The sequence below is a fragment of the Copadichromis virginalis genome, linkage group LG19 (assembly GCF_057382275.1).
Source record: "Copadichromis virginalis isolate Kocher_CV1m ecotype Utaka linkage group LG19, C_Virginalis_male_GT1.1, whole genome shotgun sequence".
NCBI lineage: Eukaryota > Metazoa > Chordata > Actinopteri > Cichliformes > Cichlidae > Copadichromis > Copadichromis virginalis.
The window spans coordinates 15,646,650-15,668,448 of NC_140636.1; the positions used below are offsets into that span (position 1 = coordinate 15,646,650).

Sequence of the window (21,799 nt, forward strand, 5' to 3'; positions counted from 1 at the left end):
AACAGATCAGTTCAGATCCATAATGCTCTTCAGTGCAGCTTTTGGTTGCCAACTTTTCGTTCTCAGGGGTTTGATTACATTAGTAAAAGAGCACGCAGTCTTTCTCCCCCAACAGAAAGAAACAAACAATCTCCCTCCCCCATCTTTCAACCCCTCCCTGTGCTCCCAGTGGGAGCACTTGCCACCATGTAACACACACACACACACACACACACACACACACACACACACACACACACACACACACACACACACACACCAGTATCCCCACAGGGGTGGCCACTGGGAAAGCTACTGGGTGTAGAATAGCTAAGCCACTGTAACTCCGCTGTCTTTATTTGTCAGCCGGGCCTCTGAACCTGTGGGGAACGGTCAGGAATTTGATTCATTGTTCTCTGCAGAGCAGCTCCATTGTGGGAACTTGCAGCGCTTTGGCACAATGGTCTCTGGCAGGACCAGGCCGTGCAGTAATTAAAAAGAAAGAAAAAGCTCCTCTCGACTACACAGCTAAGCTATCCTGTAATGCATGACTTCACAGGACAACAACAAAGCCTGTACACACACTGGGAGCTGGGGATAGAAGTTACACAATGATCTCCGTCTCTATTGCGCCTGTTGTCTCTTCTTCTGCAGACAGTACAAAATGTTAATATTAATATAAATAATAATATTAATCTGAATATATATTAGATGCACGTTTTCCTTCAGTGCTAAAACCTAACAGGCTAATTCATTCCTGGGATTTCCTATCTTCTGATAGCATCGATTATACAAGCCGGTATAATCCATGCTTTAATCTTATCATCACTTCCTCCAGCTAACAGAGTGTTTCACTTTATGTACCCTAATCTTAAAGACAGACAACTACAAACTGGCAGCTACATGTCCCAAGTGTGCTTCGTAAGGGAGAAAAGCAGCTGAGGCTGGCCCCTCCACAGAAGACAAAAGCAGCCCTGTCTCTTACCGGGTGATGGACGATGACTGATGAGAGCTGAAGGGTCAGAGTTCAGGGGGCTGTCGTGGCTGAAGCGCATTCAGCGAGCACGAGTGCCAGCCCCCTTAGGTTCAGTTAATCCTCACCTCTAGCACAGCAGACCGAGTCACGTGACTGCTACCTTTTTAGATTTCTAAGGTTGAATGAGCTGGAAGGGAAGGAGGATGTTGGACAGCTCAGTTAATATCGACTAAGGTCTGGAGGTGATGGAGGTCTGGGCGGAGGAGAAGAGGAGGTTTGGAGAGGTATTTTTGGTCGGGCTGTTATGTGATGACTTCTGGTCACAATGACATCAGAAGACAGAAGAGAACAAGAAACAGGGCAAAGAGATAAGCACACTGCTGCGGGCGCATGAGTACGAGAGTCTTTGTAAACCTGCAGCAACAAAAACACTTGTTGCCCAATTTAGAGGCGTGGGATAAGACTCTGAAACTGACTGGGTCACCGAGTTTAAACCTAAAAATTCCTTCCTTGTATACGGTTACTCAACGCCACACGTGGAACCTCTAACAGCTGCATACAGTAGGCCTATATGCAGGTAATATTAGGGATTCTTGGGCAGTTTGAGTGAGCTACACCTGCACCTGCGCTGAACATCATTTTTGGGTTTAGATTAGATTAGACATCTTAGATCTGAAACTTTGAGAAGTGACGGGGACTATCCAGTTAATCCTGATTATTCCGATTAAGCTCAGGCAATTGGATGAATAGACTGGCTATCTGTGAATGGCCAGGTTCATTATCTGTTGGTGATTTACTCTGCAATATTTAAGTGATTAAGAAAGGACAGTAAGCAGTCACTGATTGGTGGATTTTTCCCATCAGTCATTATTATGAACATGTAGGACAGGCAGCAACATGGAAGTCTCCATTCTTGTGTTCAACAACTTTCTGAGTCAATAAGCTATCCTGTATTATTGCAGTGTGTTTCAGCTGTATTACACTGTTTTAATTTTCAGTGCATGCAAGACATCTTTAATCGTGCTCGTGTCAGAAAAGTTAGCTAATCAAATGTTTGCTAGATGCACTTTTGCAGTTGTTTGTAAGTCACGAGACTTTCTAGGAAGATCAAATTTGTGTTCAGGAATCATTTTATGTGACCTTTTTATTGATTAATGAACAAAACGCTGGTTCTAGAGCTCATTTCTTATCCTGCAGAAGTAACGGGCTGCACACCAAACTGCTCACGTCACAGGTTTAGAATGAGGACACCGGACTGCGTCAGCCCAGATACCTTAAATTCATCATGCAACACATGAGACAGAATGTAGTAGATGATAAATCAGGAAAGAGTTTTCTATCATTCTAATAAGGCTCAGGTCTGTGTGCGTGGAAAAGACGTCGTGTGGCTGTGCCACAGACTCATGCGTTTCATTTTTTTGTCGTTGCAATAATCTCATAAATATTTTCTTGCTTTGTAAGAAACGATCTGACTGTAACTCCACCGTACATGGAAAACGTGTTCATATCTGTCTGCCTGTCCTCATGCTGGGATCCGTTTTGGCCCAGTCTGCTGTTTGTTTGCTGGGTTTGCAACAAAAACCATTTGGAGCAACAAAATCTGCGTCTTGTTCCTGTGAGTAATCAGCTACATGCGTTTCTGTCCTGGGTGATTTCTTTTGGAGCTATGCTAATGAACAAGGGTGCAAAATCAATCAATAAATAAATATGGGTGCATGGCAGAAGGTTCATCAGGCTTATAAAAGCAGATAAACTGCTTGTCTCTTGAGAAAAAGATACGAGGTAATAGTTTACGCAGGTAAGCGAAGGAGTTGGAGCAATAACCTCTCAGGCCAACATAAATACCCATCGCTCTCCAGTCGGCCGCCTGGCCACGCTGCAGCTCGTTACCGCAGGATAAACACGTTCTAAAGAAAGCAACAAAGACCTCAGAAATATCTCAAGCCGCCCCCACCTCTCTCCTGTTCCTGCCTCTCCGCCCACCACAATATTTCGTCTTCCTGGCCCCACCAAGGCTCATATTGTTGTGCTTAACCTGTTGACAAACATCAAAACATAGTCACAAAGCTTTAAAGTCACAACACAATTGCCGATTTTATCATTTAAGAGCGGAGTGTTGTAGTTTTGATCGCAGCAGGTGATCAATCAGACAGAAACGAGGACGCTCACTCCGTGAAGCGCTGTTTTCGTGTCAACGCGACTTCAAAAACACTCACTTTGTTACAACCTAAGCATCACTGTCCCAAGAAAAAATCTATAATTAAAGACTGTTGTGTTCTGCAAAGAGACAGTGATGGAGAGAAAGAGGCAAACGTGAGGGAACAAATGTCAGAGACAGAAGCTGTAAATGAACACTTTTAAAACACTGCATCCAGAGCAGGCCTGAAACACGGCTTCAAAGCCAAATGCACTAAGACACAGGCAAAAAACAGGGAACTCGGTTTAGTGTTTTCCCATTACATGTACGGTGTATGACCAGGGTGGCCCTCCATGCTGATTACAGACCAATTTACCAGCGCCATAATAGCTGCCTATGGAAACCACAATAAAGATGAGCCATGTTTGGGGGAGGAAATGAGTCCCACTGATTTAGTTTGCCATGGGAATACTGTGCTAGACGTCCTCCTGACGCTGCATGTGGGCATATTTTCTAGCAGAGACAAATTTAACTTTGCATCCATTGTGCTGTTCTGTTGCATGACAATGCTTTCTGAAACAGACAGACAGACAGAAAGAGGCCTTTAATTAAACTAAAGATATCTTCATATTGCTCCAGTGGCTCATGTGGTTGAATGTAGTCCAATCCTAATTTTGGATCGACGAAAGCATCTTTGGATAAGAACCTGCTAATTGACATAAATCTATCACAGGGCAAAGCAGTAAAAAGATCGACTTTGCTGCAAAGCCAAGCTGAGCGTTTACTCGATCTAAGCCGACAGGAGGTTCATCTCTGGCCCCGACAAGCTGGAGGTCCACAACCCTCCACAGCACAGCGTTTTACTGCGGCAGTGCAAAGTGCTGCTGGTGGTCAGCCCCCTCAGCCACAACCAGACTGGCCGAGGCTGTAAATAAAGTTAAGGTTACTATAGTGACAGGGGAAGTGGGAAGAGGTCGGCGACAGTGGAGGGTGGGAGATGAGGGAGGGAGAAACCTGGCTCATGGCCAGGTCAGTGGAAGAGGACACGAAAAGACCGAGAGCATCATTTGTCTGTCTGACGTTACAGGCAGGCACACGTTTTAAATAGAAACAGAAACATAAGCATGACTAGAAGCGATCGGCTTTCCCATAAATCAATTAAAAATAAAGGATTAATCGTGACTAATATTCTCTTTATGACAGAAAGGAGAACTTCAACAAATTATGCAACGCAAGACATCACTAGGCAGCCTACAGGCAGTGGGCAGCTGATCCTGTTCTTCCTGCTGCAAGGGGTGAGGGAGAGGGAGGGTGAGTCATCTTCAATGAAAAGATAGCACTGAATGACAGTGTGTCACCCACAGGCCAGGACAGGGCACCCGTGACGCACGAACACACAGCATGTGATCTGTGCTGTCCTGGCTTTGCTGTCCCTACATTCTGTTTTCTTGCTGTATGAAATAAATGATAGCTTACACACACTCACACACACTCACACGCTACTTAACCGGTGAGCTTTGTTTCGAGTCTTGCCAGCACCTGCCGTGCATCTTCCTCACAGAAAGAGTTGTTCCTACAAATAATAAATGTGCTGTTGACTGGAAACAGCTGGAATAGGTTGTCATATACAAACAGAGAGGAAGGTCACGTGACAGAGTTTTCCCAGGTAGGCTGCACCACTGGAAACAAAAGGGAGGATCAACAGAATCTCCCCTGATTGTTTCTTCGGGTCCACAAATCTCTCAAAGAGGAGCCGCCACTCCCTGTCCAAACAGTCGAACCAACATTTGCTCTAAAATCTTTTGTACAACGCTCCGAGTTTGTGTCTCAGACAAAAAACAATGGTTAGTTCAGTATGTGGACTGGACACAAGAGGATGAGTTAGTATGATGACTGTTGGGTGACAAAAATAGTTGTTTTCCCCCCATTCTGGGATAGGGAAGCCCGGGGAAAATGTGCAGCGTCAAGTGAAACTAAAGTCCTCGTCAGCTGGTGCAACATGTATGACTTCACTAGCATGTGTTTGTGGAATGTTTTGAAGACTCCTGAGGAGACTTTCAGCCACGATAAAACGAAAACAGAGGTTTGTCACCTGATTATGAGCTTTTCTTAATAGAACAATAGAAATCTGACCTGAAAATTACGAATAAACAAACACAAAGACTTTGTGTTTTTCGAGGAACCTTTTGTTCATCAACCCATTCAGAGCCCATGAAGCCACGCAGATAGTGGGGCTCATTAATGCTTTAAAAACACAGACTGGCCCATTAATGCTGCCTCATCTATCGCCGCTCTCTTGCGTAACCAGTGAATGAGAGCTGACAAATTTAAAAAAAACCATCACAGGCGAGTGAAAACACAAACACGAGCACGGAGACCTAAAAAAATGTGCGTGGTGATACTAGCACCTCTGTTGTGCATATATAAACAACAGTGGATCAGAAAAAAGATAGTAAGCAAATTAAAGCTTAGTCACAAGAATGTATTTCCCACAGGAATGACAATTTTATCCTGTGGGAACAGCTAGACAGGAATTCAGCCTCCACGGAGGACTAGTCTGAACATGCACAGATCTGGCGCTCGCCCAAGTGCCCGGCTAAACCCCAAAGTAGGCGACAGTTCATAAAACTACAGATCACTTTATAATCATAATGACATTACACTCCATTAGAGTGTAAGCAGGTGGCAGGATGAAAGAGCTTTGTGTGTATTTGGTCAGCGAGGGGGACCGACCTGACAGGCTGTGGCATTTTTAAATCCGTTAAAAGCAACTGGTGGCCCCAAATGCAACAAAGGACATGTGTGACCTGTTTGGACTGCTCAGTCACAGAGCCGCTGGTTTGGTTTAGCAGGAGGGAGAGGAAAAAAAAAAAAAAAAAAAAAAAAAAAAAAAAAAAAAAAATCACAGCACTTACATTCCTCTCATGTTCGGAGTTTATTTGAGCATAAATGCATTAGCGGTGCTTTGATAACAATATCAACCCAGGCACACACTTCCTTTTCCCTCCTGCACCAGCGCACACTGGTCCGGTAGCATTTACAGACATCACCGGGAACAATCGTGACACATACCAGCGAGTGCACGGGAGCATTTCACATCCCTGCACGAGAGGTCGGTCAACATGTGACGCCTAAATACACACTGGCCTGCTGCGTCACCTCAGGTTGTTGCTTTCAGTCCCGTGACTTAAGCATGGCACTTCACAGGCCAATGCTCTTAGGGCAGACTGAGGCCAAACAGCTTGCAGGTCCGACTAAGCTGAGCTCATCAGGGAGATTTGCAATGCACATTTTAGATTTGAATGAAAAGCAAACTGGTGTAGCTTCGGGTTAGCTTGGACGTGGGATCAAACTCGGGCTCCTCTCTGCTGACATTGTGAGAATTAGTTATAATGTGCTCTACATGCAAATGCAAACTGATATCAGTGTGCTGATAACAATCATTTGACCTATAAAGCGCCATACGCAAGAAAGTATACCGTGTAAACACAATGTGTCGGCTGCTGGTGAAGCTGCGGAGGAAAGTCATTTTTAAGGTTTTATTTATGCAGCTGCCTTTTATTCAGACCAAATCAGAGTGTGAAAAACCCCGACGCTGACTGTGTCCCCCCATGTTGGAGCTCCTGATGCTGTCAGGCTGGGATTCATGTGACAAAAAGGCCACAGAGGCCATGACAGCAACAAAACCACAGCAGTGCCTTTGAGTAACCTCTCCCCAGGGGGAATCCTCTTACAGCACTTCCCCTAAACTCTTTTCTAAAGAAACATTGTTATGCGCGCATCACTAGAACTCAACAGGTTAAACTTAAAGATGCAGAAAGTGTTAAAAAACAAAGGCTGGACTTTACGGGAATTAAACAGTTTCACTTGAATACATCATCCCATCCTGTTACTTCCTTTTCTGAGTGAGGTCGTTAGACGGAGCAGACAGATTTCTGCAGCTTACAGAATATGTTTGGATTAATCTGACACTTGTTCTCCTGATGCATATACACACAGTTGCTCCAGCGTAAGGCTTGCTAAAAATGGATTAATGATGCTTGTGGTGGCTATCCAAACATAGACTCTACTTTCCTGATAGAGCCGGCACTAAAACAGGGGTAAAGGATGCCTTAATAAGGGTGAGGTGTCTGGACAATGTCTGTTCTTGCTCCCATATAGGAACTCTGTTTCAGTCAGATAAGGATCATGAGCCATCATTGCCCTCACCTTCCTATCCTCTCCAGAGATAAGGTTGCTGAAGGCACCCGTCAGTGAAGCTACTCAACAATCCTTTTATTTTTCCCAGGTTCGAATTTGGTGAAAGACAAAAGCACATTGAGCACGTTTGTCACCTTTCTGACAAGATAACCGACATCTCAGCCCTTTGGTGGGAGACAGAACAGTGCTTGCACATGCTTGTCATTAAGGACGTGTTGATCTGATATTTGGATAAGATATCCAAGTATTAAGTTGGTGGTGTTTCACTGCAGCTACACCCACTGTGGTCGAAGTGAACGGACGCACCTGAAAAGCTCCCACAGCGACGATGCTTTCACTGTCTTGGTCTCGCTTGGTTTGTGTTCGCTTCGCCACTTCTTTGGAAGCTCTTGCTGGACTTGATTTCACTTCAGCTGTCTCCTGTCTGCTCCAATCCACACTCGATAAGTGTGTGTGAGGAGCAGGTAAAGGATGCGCACTCAGACTGAGAGGATGTAAAGGACAAACCAGCGTGAACGCAATTAACAGCAACCTAATGACGCTCACGCTGAGCTGAAATGAGACTACCGGTAATGAAATTTAGGTGAATGAAGCTAAGGAAGCTGAGCTGAGGCATAAAAGAATTGGTCTCGGTCTGTTCCACACAGTGAGGATTTACATCTTACTAATGTAACCTGGTTATCAGATTTTTGGGTTCTGGATCGGATTGGAAGTGGAAAAAAATTGGATCAACACACACTTGCTGCTACTCTTCTACCTACTATTGAGTAGATGAGCAAAGCTTGGTAAAATAAGTCCATCACTGAAGTTTACATGTCCAACCTGCTTTACAGACACAGAGCTTTGAAATTTGATAAGCCAGGATACATTTATGGAAAACACTGCAGGACATTTCGGCTGTATTGCAAAAGCAAAAAAGCAAAAAGCCACACAGTAAGACTGTATTTACAGATACACTGATTCCTCCCAGCAGCTGCAAGGTGGAAAAGAAAAATCTGAATTACATCCTATTCAGGTGTTTGTATATATTGAATGCCACCCTCACCATTAAAACACTGCTGTTGTGTATTCAAGACTATATTTGGAAAATGACTAGCAGCATGTCTAAGCCTTAATTTCAAAATCATCACAATGAGCTAAAAATGCATTTACTGAAAACATGGTGTGTTCTCAGGAAAGTGCGGTCAGTTCCCCGGAGGACGTAATCCCACACATGACATATGGCATACCAGTCACAGAGCACTGCAGGTCCAGCTGGGAGATCTTGTGGTGAAGCAAATGTGCTTCAGGACATTTCCAGTCCCCACACATAGAAAACAACAACAACAATGTTTGAATTGAAAGGGATCAAGAGTGACAATAAACATCCAGCAGCGACCACTTGATCCGCTGCAACAATGGAGGTGTTTAACAACAGCTTCAATACACAAAAGCAGCCCCTGTCCAGCTCGGGGAAACAGCCCGAGGCAAACGGGAGTAAAGGTCTGCACAGAGTGCTTCCTGAGACTTTCATTTGGCTTCTGTCACACGCACAGCAACTCTGCAAACAGCCGTGTTCGGTGTTGGTGCGAATGGTCAACAAGCGGCCGTGACCCCGCTCCGGGTGTGCGCTTTCCTTCAGTTTGACGCCGTTTGGCTTTGGTATGAAAAGATTACACAAGGTTTCCTTCAGTCAAACAACACGAGTGGTTACGTGCTGTGTTATGGCTGTGGACGGTGCAGCGGTCACTGAGGACCGAAAGAGGCCTTTTCTTCTCTGTGAAAACTGGTGGTGGCTTTTGGCCCTCCTTTAAAAAGGCTCTTTGCTTTTCTTTAACAAAGAAAATGTTGGCGCATGAGCACAGCCAACCCAGGGAGAGGTTTAAATGACCAAAGGAAGAAGTGCAATATCACAACGCTTCATTTTTTTGCAGCTCTGACTGCTTAAATGCAGATCCACCTGCTTGCAAAGTTATTGTTGTCTACACCGACGACAGCACCTCTGTGCAAATGTGATTCAGCAAAGCCAGAGCAGTGACCCTGGAAGCCTCTCAAGTATAAAAACAAAACTTCATCAACCGTTTTTCATGCACCAGCTTCAGCAGGGAGCACTTCCCTGAGCGCGTCAGTGCATTTCACTCAGTTCTTCCCTTCTGATGTGTTTGCAGGAGTCTGCAAATCCAGTAGCTGGGACCTACAGAGACAATTGCTGAGTCAGATTTTCAGGTCACTGACAGTAGTGGGGCCCATATACACAACTAATCCTCCATCCACAAATGCCCGGTCAGGCTCTTTTCACAGCACACATGGAAACTAACCCCTGACAATCCCCTTTAACCCCCAACTATCGATGCGCACTAGCAGGCACGCCTCATTCAGCAGTTAATACACCACCGCCTACTAACTGTTACACTTCCATAAAAATACAGAAGTTAGCTTAAACTTACAAATCAGTATATGAAAAAAGTTTCCAAATGTCCTTCAGAACAAAGACAGACGCTTTGATCCCATCACGAAGAGCCTGCGCTTCTTTTTCCTGACTGATGACCACAAACTTCAGTTTCTGAGTTTGGCATCTCTGCAACTACTCCATCCACTACGTAGCTTCTTGCGCCGCACGCCATGCATACCTATGCTGTGACTAAAGTCTGGTTCAGAGAATATTTATGCCACTAGCATACCTCTCATTCCTCTCAGAAAATTAGAAATAGAATTTATTTTTTAATGGAGAAAAAAAGATCAGTGCAAGCTTACAGACAAATTATTCGGACTTTCTTTAGAGATTTTAAAGCTCCAAAAGTCCAGAGTACAGTGACTGTTACACATCAATATCACTTTCTTTAAACAAATAAAAAAGCAGCAGCAAATATAATGAGAGACACTTGGATACTGTTTGTTTCTGACTTCGGGATTTGTGACACCAAACTTAGGACAGTCAGTGTATTTAAGAGCCAATCAAATACATTTCCTTTGTTAGCACAGTGACAAAATAAATCTCATTATCAAGTGTTATCAGTAGTACGACTGGCATGTCAGGGGACTGCTTACACAGCCAAGTGTCATTTCTTTGTCCTTCTTGTGTAAGTGAGAGTCAAAGAAATGTAGTCCCATTGTTATGCGCCTCAGTGAAGGTATGCTGTCACGCAGTTTCTACGAAACTAAGAGCAGATAACCGAGGAGCGACTCTGCGCTGGGGCACAGAAGCCTTTGAACAGCTTCTCTTTTAATGAAGTCAATGAGATTTTTTTTCCAGACTAAAATCTAATCTTTTCAAAGTGCCTCACTTACCTCTCATCCAGTCGACAACTTGCTTTGGCGTCCACTTGGTTATCGGCTCCATGGTGTGCTCAGAATAAAATCAGAGAAAGAGAAATGAGCCGAAATGTGGCGGCGCTGATGAAGAACTCGGAGAACTGTTTTCTGTCACATTCTTCGCTCCAGCTTCGCTCTCAGCGTCTGTTTGTGTTCACCAAATGAACAACTGTGCGCACACTCGACCGGGAGGCTGGACTGAAATCCCCCTCAGGTCCTCACCGCTCGGGCTGGGATTGATGCTGCATTCACGTACTGCCGGGAATACTCGGAAAAATCACAATTATTCCTTAAATGCCCAGTGAGCCCCGGTGATTAATAAAACACTGATACACTTAACAAATATCACAGTTTATATTTTCACATAGTGCAGATGCCTTCATAATAGTGCTTACGTATCAAAAACTAATACCGAGATATGAATTTCGTTACCATTGCATCATGTTTTTCTTTCTTTCTTTCTTTCTTTCTTTCTTGTAATAAACCAATTTTACAATTTTCTAACCAAAAACCACCAGAACGCCCGAGTGGTGATATGAATTTACGGAGAGTACCTGAACGCAGGTTTCCGTGTGTTCGCCGCCCTCATTTGAAAGTGGAGGCGTGAAACAGTGCTGACCGGTTTGTGTTGTGTTGCTTCAGGAGAAAAAGGAAAATACAGAACAATGTGAACAATCATAATTAAAATAGAACATTTTCCTCCGTTTGTGTTGAGCACTTGAAAGGCCTCATAGATATGATTAAGCTATTGACCTAATGTGACACTAGCTGAATTTGTTCTCTTATATTTGAATGAGCAGTCGTCAAAATACAACATCGTGAGACAAACAGGAGCAGCAGAGCTTTGCTTGTGCTTTCCTGGAACCTGAACATGACTCGGCACTGCTCTCTGCTGGTGTCTTGCTTCTTTGCAGCGTACACTCTGCACGCATCTCTTTATGCACACGCAATAATATAAATTAATATTCCCCATTAGCTCATTTAGAATGGACACACTTGTGCAGTGCAGAGAAAATGAAGTGCAGGCTACGTTGGGTCTGATGAGGGAATCAGTTACTTGCGATATTGTTCTTTTTCTCTCAAAAATTATTTTAAGAGCAGAAAATGACTTTTTAAAAGGGGAATTTAAATGCAGAAAAATATTATCAGGACTATGCTGAAGGTCTTCCTTTAAAAATCTTTATTTGTGATTTTTTTTCTTGCATGACAGAACTGGGACATATAATAGGTAACATGATGCAGACTGGGATTGGACAAAGCAGCTGGTTCAGTGGGTTTACAGTGCTGCAACAGGTGGACACTGCACAACAGCACAGAAAGCGTAAAGGTCACGTTATGGGGAATGTGTATGTTTAAAAGTATGAGCCAGGGGATATATAAAATTTGACCTTTCGTGGGAAAAAAGGTGCAGCATCGTGGTGGCTGCAGTACAGTGTTGCTTCTTTGTTGTGAAGTTGTGTAACCCTTTTGTGATTTTTTTTTTTTTTAGAAATTTATAAAACCTCTCAGTCAAACTCCAGCGAGCGACCTTACAAAGAAAACAGCACTGCTCGCTTCTTTGTTTTCTAACCGTTTCAAACACACCTAGAAAGAGTTCGGGCCCTACCCATCAATCCACTATCGTGCAGCTGCACACTCTGCTCTCTAATCAGCTCAGATTAAAGCTCTGCTGTTATTAAACTGGGGCATTCATCAATTTGCTGTCACACATAAACTGGATGCCACAATACACTGTTATACAACTCTCGATTTGCCTGGTCTTCTGTTCTTTGTTCAGACGTGCTGCTTTCCAAAATATAGTTTGAATCCAACCCCTCTCTTTGGTTCACATATAACTAAACCTCTTCATCACCTCTGCATCATAAATATTTCTGCCTCCAGCAAACAAAAACCTCCTCGAGTGGTTACATGCGAGTGGTCCGGACTGAAGAGGATTTAGATGGTGTGGAATTTGGGGAATGGCCTCTTGATAGGATTAGGGGAAAGACTGGTGAAGCCGAGGAATCAAAAAAGTGATTTGAAAAGATGTTGGACTGGAAGGAGAGTCAAATTTTCTTTGTTGCAGGTCAGAAATACAGAAATGCTTTAGAGGAGGAGCTGCAGTACGTACAGTAGTCTGGATCTGCTTAAACACAAAGTTGTCAAATGATTAAAAATCCCGCAAAAAACCAACTCTCTCCTTTGTTTTCTGAATCAACATTTATTTCAGTCTCCAAATACAGGAAGTCCAGTTTTGGCAGAGTATATTATTCTGGCATTTACATTAAAACCAAGTTAATAACGTCATATAAACAAAGACAGGCACATGAAACACCAGCACAGGAAGTCATCCACTTCACCTAAGATGAGAGGATATAAAAGGCTAAAGATGTTGTTTTAGTACAAATTAACCACACTTCCTGCTACTGACAGGTTTGTTCTCTAAACACCGAACAGGTTTAATATAGGAGGGGAAATTTCGCACAGTGTGGCATGTGTGTCGCCATATACTCAATATGTTTGGTAGCAGCTGTGTGGGTGGTCTGACTATATTTCTCACACAGCATGCCCGACTGGGGATTCTGAATGTCATCAAATGACTATAAGCAAGTGTTTGAGGGCATTCCAAAAGCAATCCATAATGAAATTATCTCCAATTTAGATCTTAGCGGCTTCATTTACTTCATTGTTACTGAGAAAGTGTGTAAAATGAAAACTGTTTTTAACACAGCGCTGCTCTTATTTCGACTTTTTGAGGCGTGGTAAAGATCCTCGATGTTAGTGTTGGCGCTGAGATGATTCCTCGCGGTATAAGGAAGGCCTTTGACTGATACAAAGAGAGCAGTGTTGCAGAAACACACTGATGGTCCTTTGTGCTCGGATTGTTGCTGGGGGCTTGAAATGAAGAAGCTATGAAGCCTTAGTCTCTCTGATGAGCCTCATCTTTCATTTTACACGCATACAACTTTCAGACTTTCAAAATAAAAATGCAGGTTAGATCAATATTTCTAAAGATCATCTATGGAAAATGTTCTCTACAACAAGCACTCGTCTGATGCACACAATTTAACCCTTTTATCTCAGTCATTAAGTTAAGCAGTACATATGCGTCTCAGTATATAAATAGAGGTTAATGCAGTGAATGCTCTGTGTCTTTAAAGTGGCAGCTGAGGATCTTTACTACAGTGAGACATCAAAGGATGAAGGGTTTACAGGGAGCTTTAGGGGGCATTCTGTGGATTTGAAGGAACGGTGGGTCTGGCGCTGAGGTACTCCAAAACAAAAACCTGCAGGATCTTATTGAGGTTCTCAATAGTGGAACGGTCCAGGTTTTGCTCGTTGTCATCAAACGTGTGCCACACAGACGGAAAGGGGGAGGGGATAAGGTGAAGGACCCGAACACCTGGCAGAGAGGCACATTATGAGGATCACCAAAGAGAACAACACAGTAAGGGCAACTGCTGATTTAGTTGTTGTGTTGCTTGAGGGTCATACCTCTGTTTAGGAAAGGTATATGGTCATCCAGCACATGGCCCACGTGGTGATTTGGCCAGAAATACTCCACGCTGTTAGGATGGTCCACCAGCTGGCTCATGGAGTGAAGACGCTTTTCTAAGTTTAGAAAAGGCAGAGCAGAAAATAAAAAGTTCAAAGGTTAGTGAAAACACCTCACATGTTAATTATTAATAGTAAAAATAAATAAATAAATAAATAAACAAACAATTTGCTGTATTTTCTTCTTTCAGCTACTCATCTGCCTCTGTTTCCTCCTCAATTCAATTCAATTCAATTCAATTTTATTTATATAGCGCCAAATCACAACATAAGTCGCCTCAAGGCGCTTCATAGATACAGAGAAAAACCCAACAATCATATGACCCCCTATGAGCAAGCACTTTGGCAACAGTGGGAAGGAAAAACTCCCTTTTAACAGGAAGAAACCTCCGGCAGAACCAGGCTCAGGGAGGGGCGGCCATCTGCTGCGACCGGTTGGGGTGAGAGAAGGAAGACAGGATAAAAGACATGCTGTGGAAGAGAGACAGAGGTTAATAACAGATATGATTCAATGCAGAGAGGTCTGTTAATACATAGTGAGTGAGAAAGGTGACTGGAAAGGAAAAACTCAATGCATCATAGGAATCCCCCGGCAGCCTACGTCTATTGCAGCATAACTAAGGGAGGATTCAGGGTCACCTGGTCCAGCCCTAACTATATGCTTATCACACCAACCTATCACACCAACCCTCTGCATCTCCTCCTTCGATACCTCCTCTCAGGTCTTCCTCTTTTCCTCCTGCTCCATATTTAGCAACCTTTGTCTTTTATCTCTCCTCTGCACATGCCCAAACCATCTCAGCCTTGTCTCTCTAACTTTGTCTCTAACTCCTCTCTCCCTGCACCAATCAACATGGCTGTATCTGTCAAGGTACGGCTGCGTGGTGGCAGGATGTAGGACCCAAACACAGGATTTACAACACGGGAAGTTAACTGAAAACGGCAGCTTTATTGCTGGAAATAATTCTACACATTTACAGAAACCATCCCAAAAACAAGGAACTGGAAACCAGAGAACTAGGAATTTACTAGGAGCACAGCGGCAACACGCAGAAAAAAGGATTTATGACATGACAAAGACAGAAGAAAACACAGGGCTTAAATACACACGGGAGTAATGAGGGAAACAGGAGGGAAACACGGCTGGGACTAGTCAGACACAACGAACGGGGAGGAAGCAAAACTGAATACACTGAACACAGAACAAGAAACTATCAAAATAAAACAGGAAACATGAGATCTTCACTGTGACAAGGAGACATGACTGACAAGGGGAATCAGACATGAAACATGGAGACAAGAGTAACTAAACGTGGAACACAGGGCAGGCATAGCGACGGAAAACTAGAGACTAGAAACTGAGCATATAACACACACAGACACGACTTAAGGAGACACAGCTGACAGGGAAGACAGATGAGTAAACATGGAGACAGAACAAAACCTAAACTATAGACGTGGAAGGCAAAGAAACAAAACCTACGAACTTGTAATCACAAAGAACTTTGGAAGCTAGAAACACAAAAGACTAAACCCCGGAAAGCTCTAAATCTAAACACTGGGTCACCAGGCCCAGGACCGTAACAGGATCCATGCAGGTTAACTAGTTTCCATTAACAACCCTTTAAGCCACAAACCCATGACTGTTATCACATTAATTTATTCATAATCTCATTGAAATGTTGCAATTAAAGGATAATGTGTTACAAAGGTGAATAGCTTCTATATGGTGATGACTAACAAGACTCATGTAGCTGCTAATGTTTGGTGATCACTCAACCTCGCTGCACCAAAGACAGCATATTATACATAAAGCATTAGTGAATGATTATTCACCGATGTGCTGAAGTCTGGAGAGCCAGGCTGTTGTGCTTGGAAACTGGTTGCCAAAGCGAGGACTGGGAGCGCCGATCAAATCCAACAACACAAACAGATCCTGGAGGAGCAGAGACAGGACGGGATGAATGATGCCCATCTCTCATGAGAAACTCTGTCTACACACCCCGGCGGTAATTCCCCGTTAAGCAGCTCATTCCCATAATAATCACACCTCAGCGGTGCTGCTTTGAGGTGATTACATCACGTGCTCCACGGTGCTGTACATAAAACACACCAATCTGTCTTTCTGTCTGTCTACACGCATGCACACACACGCTCACACACCAGCAATGTTGGGAAACTTTATCTCCCCAGTTTTTGGATAACAGTTATCTCTTTATAGCGTGGATACGGACATCTATACCGGGTACAGTGACATCATACTTTTATAGAGCGTGTAATAACTTCTGCTCCATATAAAGCCCTCCGAGCCTCCCTGGTGATGAAATAAGTGGCTGTGTAATTCTTTCAAATACAAAACTATTTAAGAAATGCACTTCAGTTGTTCGAGTGTGTAAGAGGAGATCAGGGCTAAGCAGATTGTACTGAAATTGATGTTGGCTAACAAAAGGATGATCTTGAGTGTGCTTAAGTGATTATCCTAATCCTCCGTGATTTGGACAGAGAAGAATTAGGAGAAGTGATGTTTACAATGCCGTGCAGTTGGTTGGTGTCTGCGGCTCCTGGAGGATGCGCGGTGGCCTCCATCTTCTGGGCAAGGTGGCGAGAGCCATACAGGGAGTCTGTGGCGGTCCACTGAAAAAGAGCCTCCTCCCCATCAAAGAAGAGTAACTGCAGGGTCAGGTTGGAATTTAAGCTCTAAACAGAGTAAAAACAAAAACCAGTAGAATTACTTTTTATCCAAGAGTTTTGCTGCCATCTAGTGTTGTTTCATAGGACTTGACAGAAAACTAAGAAAAATGTTTTTCAAGGGAAATATTCATTTTATTCTTTTGCTTCATTGCTCTTTTCTAGAACAGATTTTTTAAACACACGATTTATCAGCTCTCATATTGATTATGTGTCCTCTCGTCCACAGAATGCATTTGAATTCAGTGTGCTTCCTATTTCCACCGTGACCTCTGTGACAGACAGTTGAGTGTGGAAAACACGTCCCCTGGCTGATCTCTCTGTCACAGACGATGTCACTGTCCGCCCAGCAGACAGGAGGCTGAGCTCAGCTGTGGAACAGGAAAAGGGCAGAGGAGCTAGCTGCATGAATGCTAATGTTTTTTTTCTTTTCTAATGCATTAATACTGAGCAGAACAATTAAAACGTGTATGTACTAATTAATTTAAAACATCCAGAATGTAACTTGAAATGTTGCTCTTATCCCGATCTTGAGTTGTAGTGTGGACGCCTGCAGGTTCACAAATGAATATAAAAAATATTTAGTGTTTGAAATGTGTAGGCTACATTTGAGCAACATTTAAAAGCCTTTTTGACATCAGGCATAGAAAGCCAGCAGTGCTGGAGCAGTACCAATAGCTCTGGTCTCACCTAAATGGATTACAGCCTTCATCAATGCTGGTTAACTCAACGTGTCATATCTCTGCTGTGAAAAACGTCTGCATCCTCTTATTCCCTGACTCTGTGAAAGCTCTTAGCAGACGGCACTGGGCAAATTCTTATATTTCCATCATGTAAGGATCAATACGAGCAGTGAATTGATCTTAATAAGTGTAAAACATAGTGTAAAACATAGAGCCAAACTCTCGTATTTTCCTTTTTGCAAGAGATCCTAACTGGTGTTTAAAATGCACTGGTGTACTGGTGGGAGCTGTATTACCACACAATGATGGGCAGCTACGTCAAGTCCTGTGAAACAGGTTATAGCACCACCTGTGGCGGCAATAACATGAAGTCTGTGGACATTTATGCACAACTCACCGATGGTCCCACCGGAGCATTTCAGTCAGGCTGAGTTCTGGACTTTGACTCTGCCGTTGCACAACCTTGATTGTTTTCAGCCACTCTGTTATAGATTTGCCTCTGTTCTTGGGATCATTGTCCTGATGTATGCCCTAGTTTTGGTTGAACCTTAACATTTTACATGATAACTGAGGCCTGTAGAGTCTGAGATAAAGCTCTGGGGTCTCTCTGGCCATTACACGGTCTGACCTCGGTTTGAATTCGGCGGGATGCTCCCTGCTGGGAGGACCGGCAGCTGTTTTGAATGTTTTCCGCTTGTCACTGATGTTTCTCTCTGGAGAATGATGGACTTCCAACTGTTTGGAAATGACCTTGTAACCCTTCCCAGATTGATGAGCAGCAACAGTTGCTTCTCAAAGCTCATCGCTGATGTCATTCATTCCTGGCATTGTGTTAATGCACACCTGAGTCGCTCACGCTGATGATGATCAGCCAATCAAGTGTGACTGATTAGCAGCGCCTGAGCACTTGTCTCTTAATTCCTATATGAGGACGTAGTTTAAATTGTTTTTCACAGTGGTGCGAAATCTTTTCCTAATAACTACAGAGCCTGGGTGTTTAAGATAAAAATATATTATATCAAAGTGCTGCAGGTAGGAAAATTGAATGCTCTTGGTGTTTTGTTACCTCTGGCCAGGTTTCCTTTCAGCTTTCATTTGTGTTGTTGTTGTGTGATGTTGTGTTGTTCATCGTGATTCATGACCACAGTCAAGTCAGTGCTGATCACAACCTCTAAAACACCAAACACATTACAGACTAGCACCAAAAGGCTTGGGTTTCAATGAAACGCCTGTTACTAATAATGTATAATGTACCATTTTAGCTTACTGTGCCCTGCAGCTGTAAATCATGACTTAGAATTATACCTTGTGAGCTTTCAGATCCAGATCCAGGGCTCTTGCCAGCTCCAACATCATGGCACAGGGAACGGCAGAATCCGTGGCTCCTTGGAACTCTCTTCCGTGCCATTGTGGTGGGTAGTACTTGGAGTCGTAGTGACAGGCTAGGACCAGGCGGCGTTTGGCTGATGGGTTCAGGGTGGCAATTAGGCTGGTGAAGGGCAGAGGTCCATATGGTGTTTGTGACACAAACTTGTCCTCTGTAAGGTCCCACTGTGCTCCGAGCGAACCGAGGGTTGTTTTGATGTGCTGCGGACACACACGCAAAGGTTTTTATGTAATTTAGTCTCTCCTTCATCTTATCATCTCCTTACTACTTAGCTAAACCACTGAATATACTGACCTGATTCCTGTTTTGCAGAATTAAACAGCATTTTATTATTACCAGTGGAATTGCATTTACTACAAATGTGGAAAGTGTCCTCCCAGGTGTAAAACATTGTGTTTTTTTGGAGGAAATATAACATTATTTTTACATTTTTCCTGCCATCCAGACGTGTGCACACATGATGATAGTAAAGATGACTGTTCCTCTAGTTAAAGACACAGATCTGGTATCAGATCAACTTACGTCCTGCACAGCCTGGCTGCCAGCAGACCCTGGATACCTGGTAACGAGCAGTGGTCTCAGGTCCCTCTGCCACATTTGCTCTACATCAGTGTGCGACAGGGCAGCGCGCATCTCATCCTGTGTTAGCGTGACAGCTGTGTGGTACAACTGGACAGGACCAAAGAAGCAAGAGATAAAATGAATGGATTCAACTGATACTTAAAATAAGTGGTTGTCAGAAAAACAACAAAAAAGTATTGCTCAGCAGTCCTACGGCTTGTTTTTGTTCATCACTGCAGAGCATAGAACACAACAAGCAATTCATAAACATCTGTTTTCACACAGCGTGTGCAATGGTCCACTTTTTTCCTCAGCAGCTGTTTAATAGTAGCAGAGAAGCCTGTGATGGATTCAAGTTAAGTAACTGTGCGGGTGACGCATAGACTGCTGTTGTGTCATAATGATACGTTCATCCTGTCATGTGACAGGAAAGAGCGCTAAGATTACAAACATGGGGAATTTGGATGTTTCATATATGCAGGAACTTTGGGGGAGGAAAGAATAAATGTAGCTTTTTTAACAGAAAAAATAAAGGAAATATGAGCTATGAGTAACTTGATCATATGGTAAAGCTGTTAAATAAAAGACAGTGTCCTTAATAAGCTGTGAAAAAAGCCTGTCGGGACACAAGAGCTAATTAGAGCTTTGAGAAGAGACACAAGTTTACAGAGTGGCTCCTTTAAAAAAGCAAGCATCTAATGAATAGACAGGAGGCAAAGACAAGCATAGTTGTTAACATGGAATTACTCTTCTTTAGTAAAATGCCAGTTTGCTGTTTTGTGCAAACTATAAGAGTCAGTTCAATGACTGCTGATTCACAGTCGTGGCCTAAAAAACCGCATTGATCTTCCAATCAGTCCTGTTTCATTTGGTCACAAAGTTCACCTGCTGAGAAACACTGTTGTCCTGGTAACAAACAGGGAATCGGGGGGGAAACAGCTGAGAGTAAATATCAGAGACCAATCAAAGCCCGCGTCTGTGTGCGGCTCCATTTTTTCTATTAGGCCCTCAGCTAGTACTTAATTGGGAATGTGGTGGAAACGAGCAGCACTCCAAGGTTATAAAATATTTATATAGATTCAGAGCTTAAAGGAATAATATTAAGGTTATTATCAGTTGATGTGGTCATTATTCACTTAATGAATTAGTCATTTATATTTATGTTATGTTTGTTGGAGTTGGAATAAATGGCCGAAGCAACAAACTGACAGATTAACTGACTCTTTGCTTCGGCACTGCTACATCTGCAGAACCAACAACAACATTTGCTCTTCTTTGCAGACAACAACAGAAGATACGTTCCCCAGGTCTGTTTATTTCAGCGGAGGCACAAATATTCACTTACAAAACCTGCTCCCAGTACGTCTTAAGCCCATAGTGGCTGACTCATACAGCAGGCCTGTGTTTGCAGAGGGAAAACTATAATTATGTGGTCACACAGACTGAATACAGCCCTTCAAAGAGCTGGGGCTCACTGAGCTCATAGAGGGTTAAAAGGGGGTCCACTTAAGGTCTATAAATACCAAGACCCACAATTGGAGGATCAATGATGATGGCTGTGCTGCCATAGCAACCAAGCACAGGGGAGAGGAGAAGAAGAATATAGATGAAGAAGATTTATGTCCAGGGATACCCTGGTGTACCTCAGGAGAATTACACAACAGTGTTAAAAGCGCAGGGGATTGTTCTAACGTCATGAACACATATTTCACTTAATTATAAAGATGTATCCGATTACTTGAGAGCCTCTCTTTTTCTCTTATGGAGTAATGTAACAGCAGTAACGGTGCAGGTAACCACAAACAATATAATCACAATATAAAGACATTAACATGCTAAAATTACTATTATTTTTTTTCTACATGGTTAATTATTAGTCCCAAAACGATCAAATCATTCAGCACAGATGCTTTTAAATGATAAAAGCATCACAAAGACAGGAAATAATGACAGTAAGCAGTCATGCTCGTGTCGAAAGCAGGTTACTGATGGTCAGAGTAAACACAGCACGTGGTAAGTTCTTATTTTAATGGATTCATATTTGGAGCAGATTTCTCTCAGCGTTTAAACACATGACTGTGAAGCAGTACCACGGTGCATTCAGGCCCAGAACGCGAGCAGATCCTTTGAATATATTTACCTTTTCTTCTGTCCATGGGATTCCGTTGGTGTAGTGGATGAGGGTCACGCAGACAGCCACAGTGTGAAATAAAGACATTGTGGAGACAGCGTGGCTTCGATCAGCCACTGATGTAGTCGCTCCTTTGCACATTCCTGTCTCTCCTCTGTGAAAGCTTTCAGATCATGTGAAGAGCAGGAGGGAGGACTCTAAACCGCAGCGCGTCACCGTCTGTGTGTGTGTG

At 43.3% G+C, this 21,799-nt stretch overlaps 2 protein-coding genes across 3 annotated transcripts in view; both read right to left on the reverse strand.

Moving 5' to 3' along the window:
• The window catches only part of LOC146685809 (connector enhancer of kinase suppressor of ras 3-like), a 43,521-nt gene extending 32,346 nt beyond the window's left edge, over positions 1-11,175 (reverse strand). Inside the window, exon 1 of the mRNA XM_085440658.1 lies at positions 10,560-11,175. Within this exon, the coding sequence (XP_085296784.1) occupies positions 10,560-10,611 (52 nt within the window). The 5' untranslated portion in view covers positions 10,612-11,175. The remainder of the gene's footprint in view (positions 1-10,559) is intronic.
• Positions 11,176-12,763: 1,588 nt separating this feature from the next.
• Positions 12,764-21,780, reverse strand: qpct (glutaminyl-peptide cyclotransferase). Of its 2 annotated transcripts, XM_085441684.1 has the most exons (7): positions 21,577-21,772; positions 19,398-19,544; positions 18,794-19,075; positions 16,647-16,814; positions 15,954-16,053; positions 14,058-14,174; positions 12,764-13,965 (listed from the first exon to the last, which is right to left on the reverse strand). In XM_085441684.1, the coding sequence occupies exons 1-7, from the start codon at positions 21,706-21,708 to the stop codon at positions 13,784-13,786; spliced, it is 1,128 nt and encodes a 375-aa protein (XP_085297810.1). In that variant the 5' UTR covers positions 21,709-21,772; the 3' UTR covers positions 12,764-13,783. The 2 variants fall into 2 exon arrangements, with proteins under 2 accessions (XP_085297810.1, XP_085297812.1); XM_085441686.1 differs by lacking the exons at positions 12,764-13,965; positions 14,058-14,174 and adding an exon at positions 14,182-14,588 and having other exon boundaries at positions 21,577-21,780.
• Between the last annotated feature and the right edge of the window lie 19 nt (positions 21,781-21,799).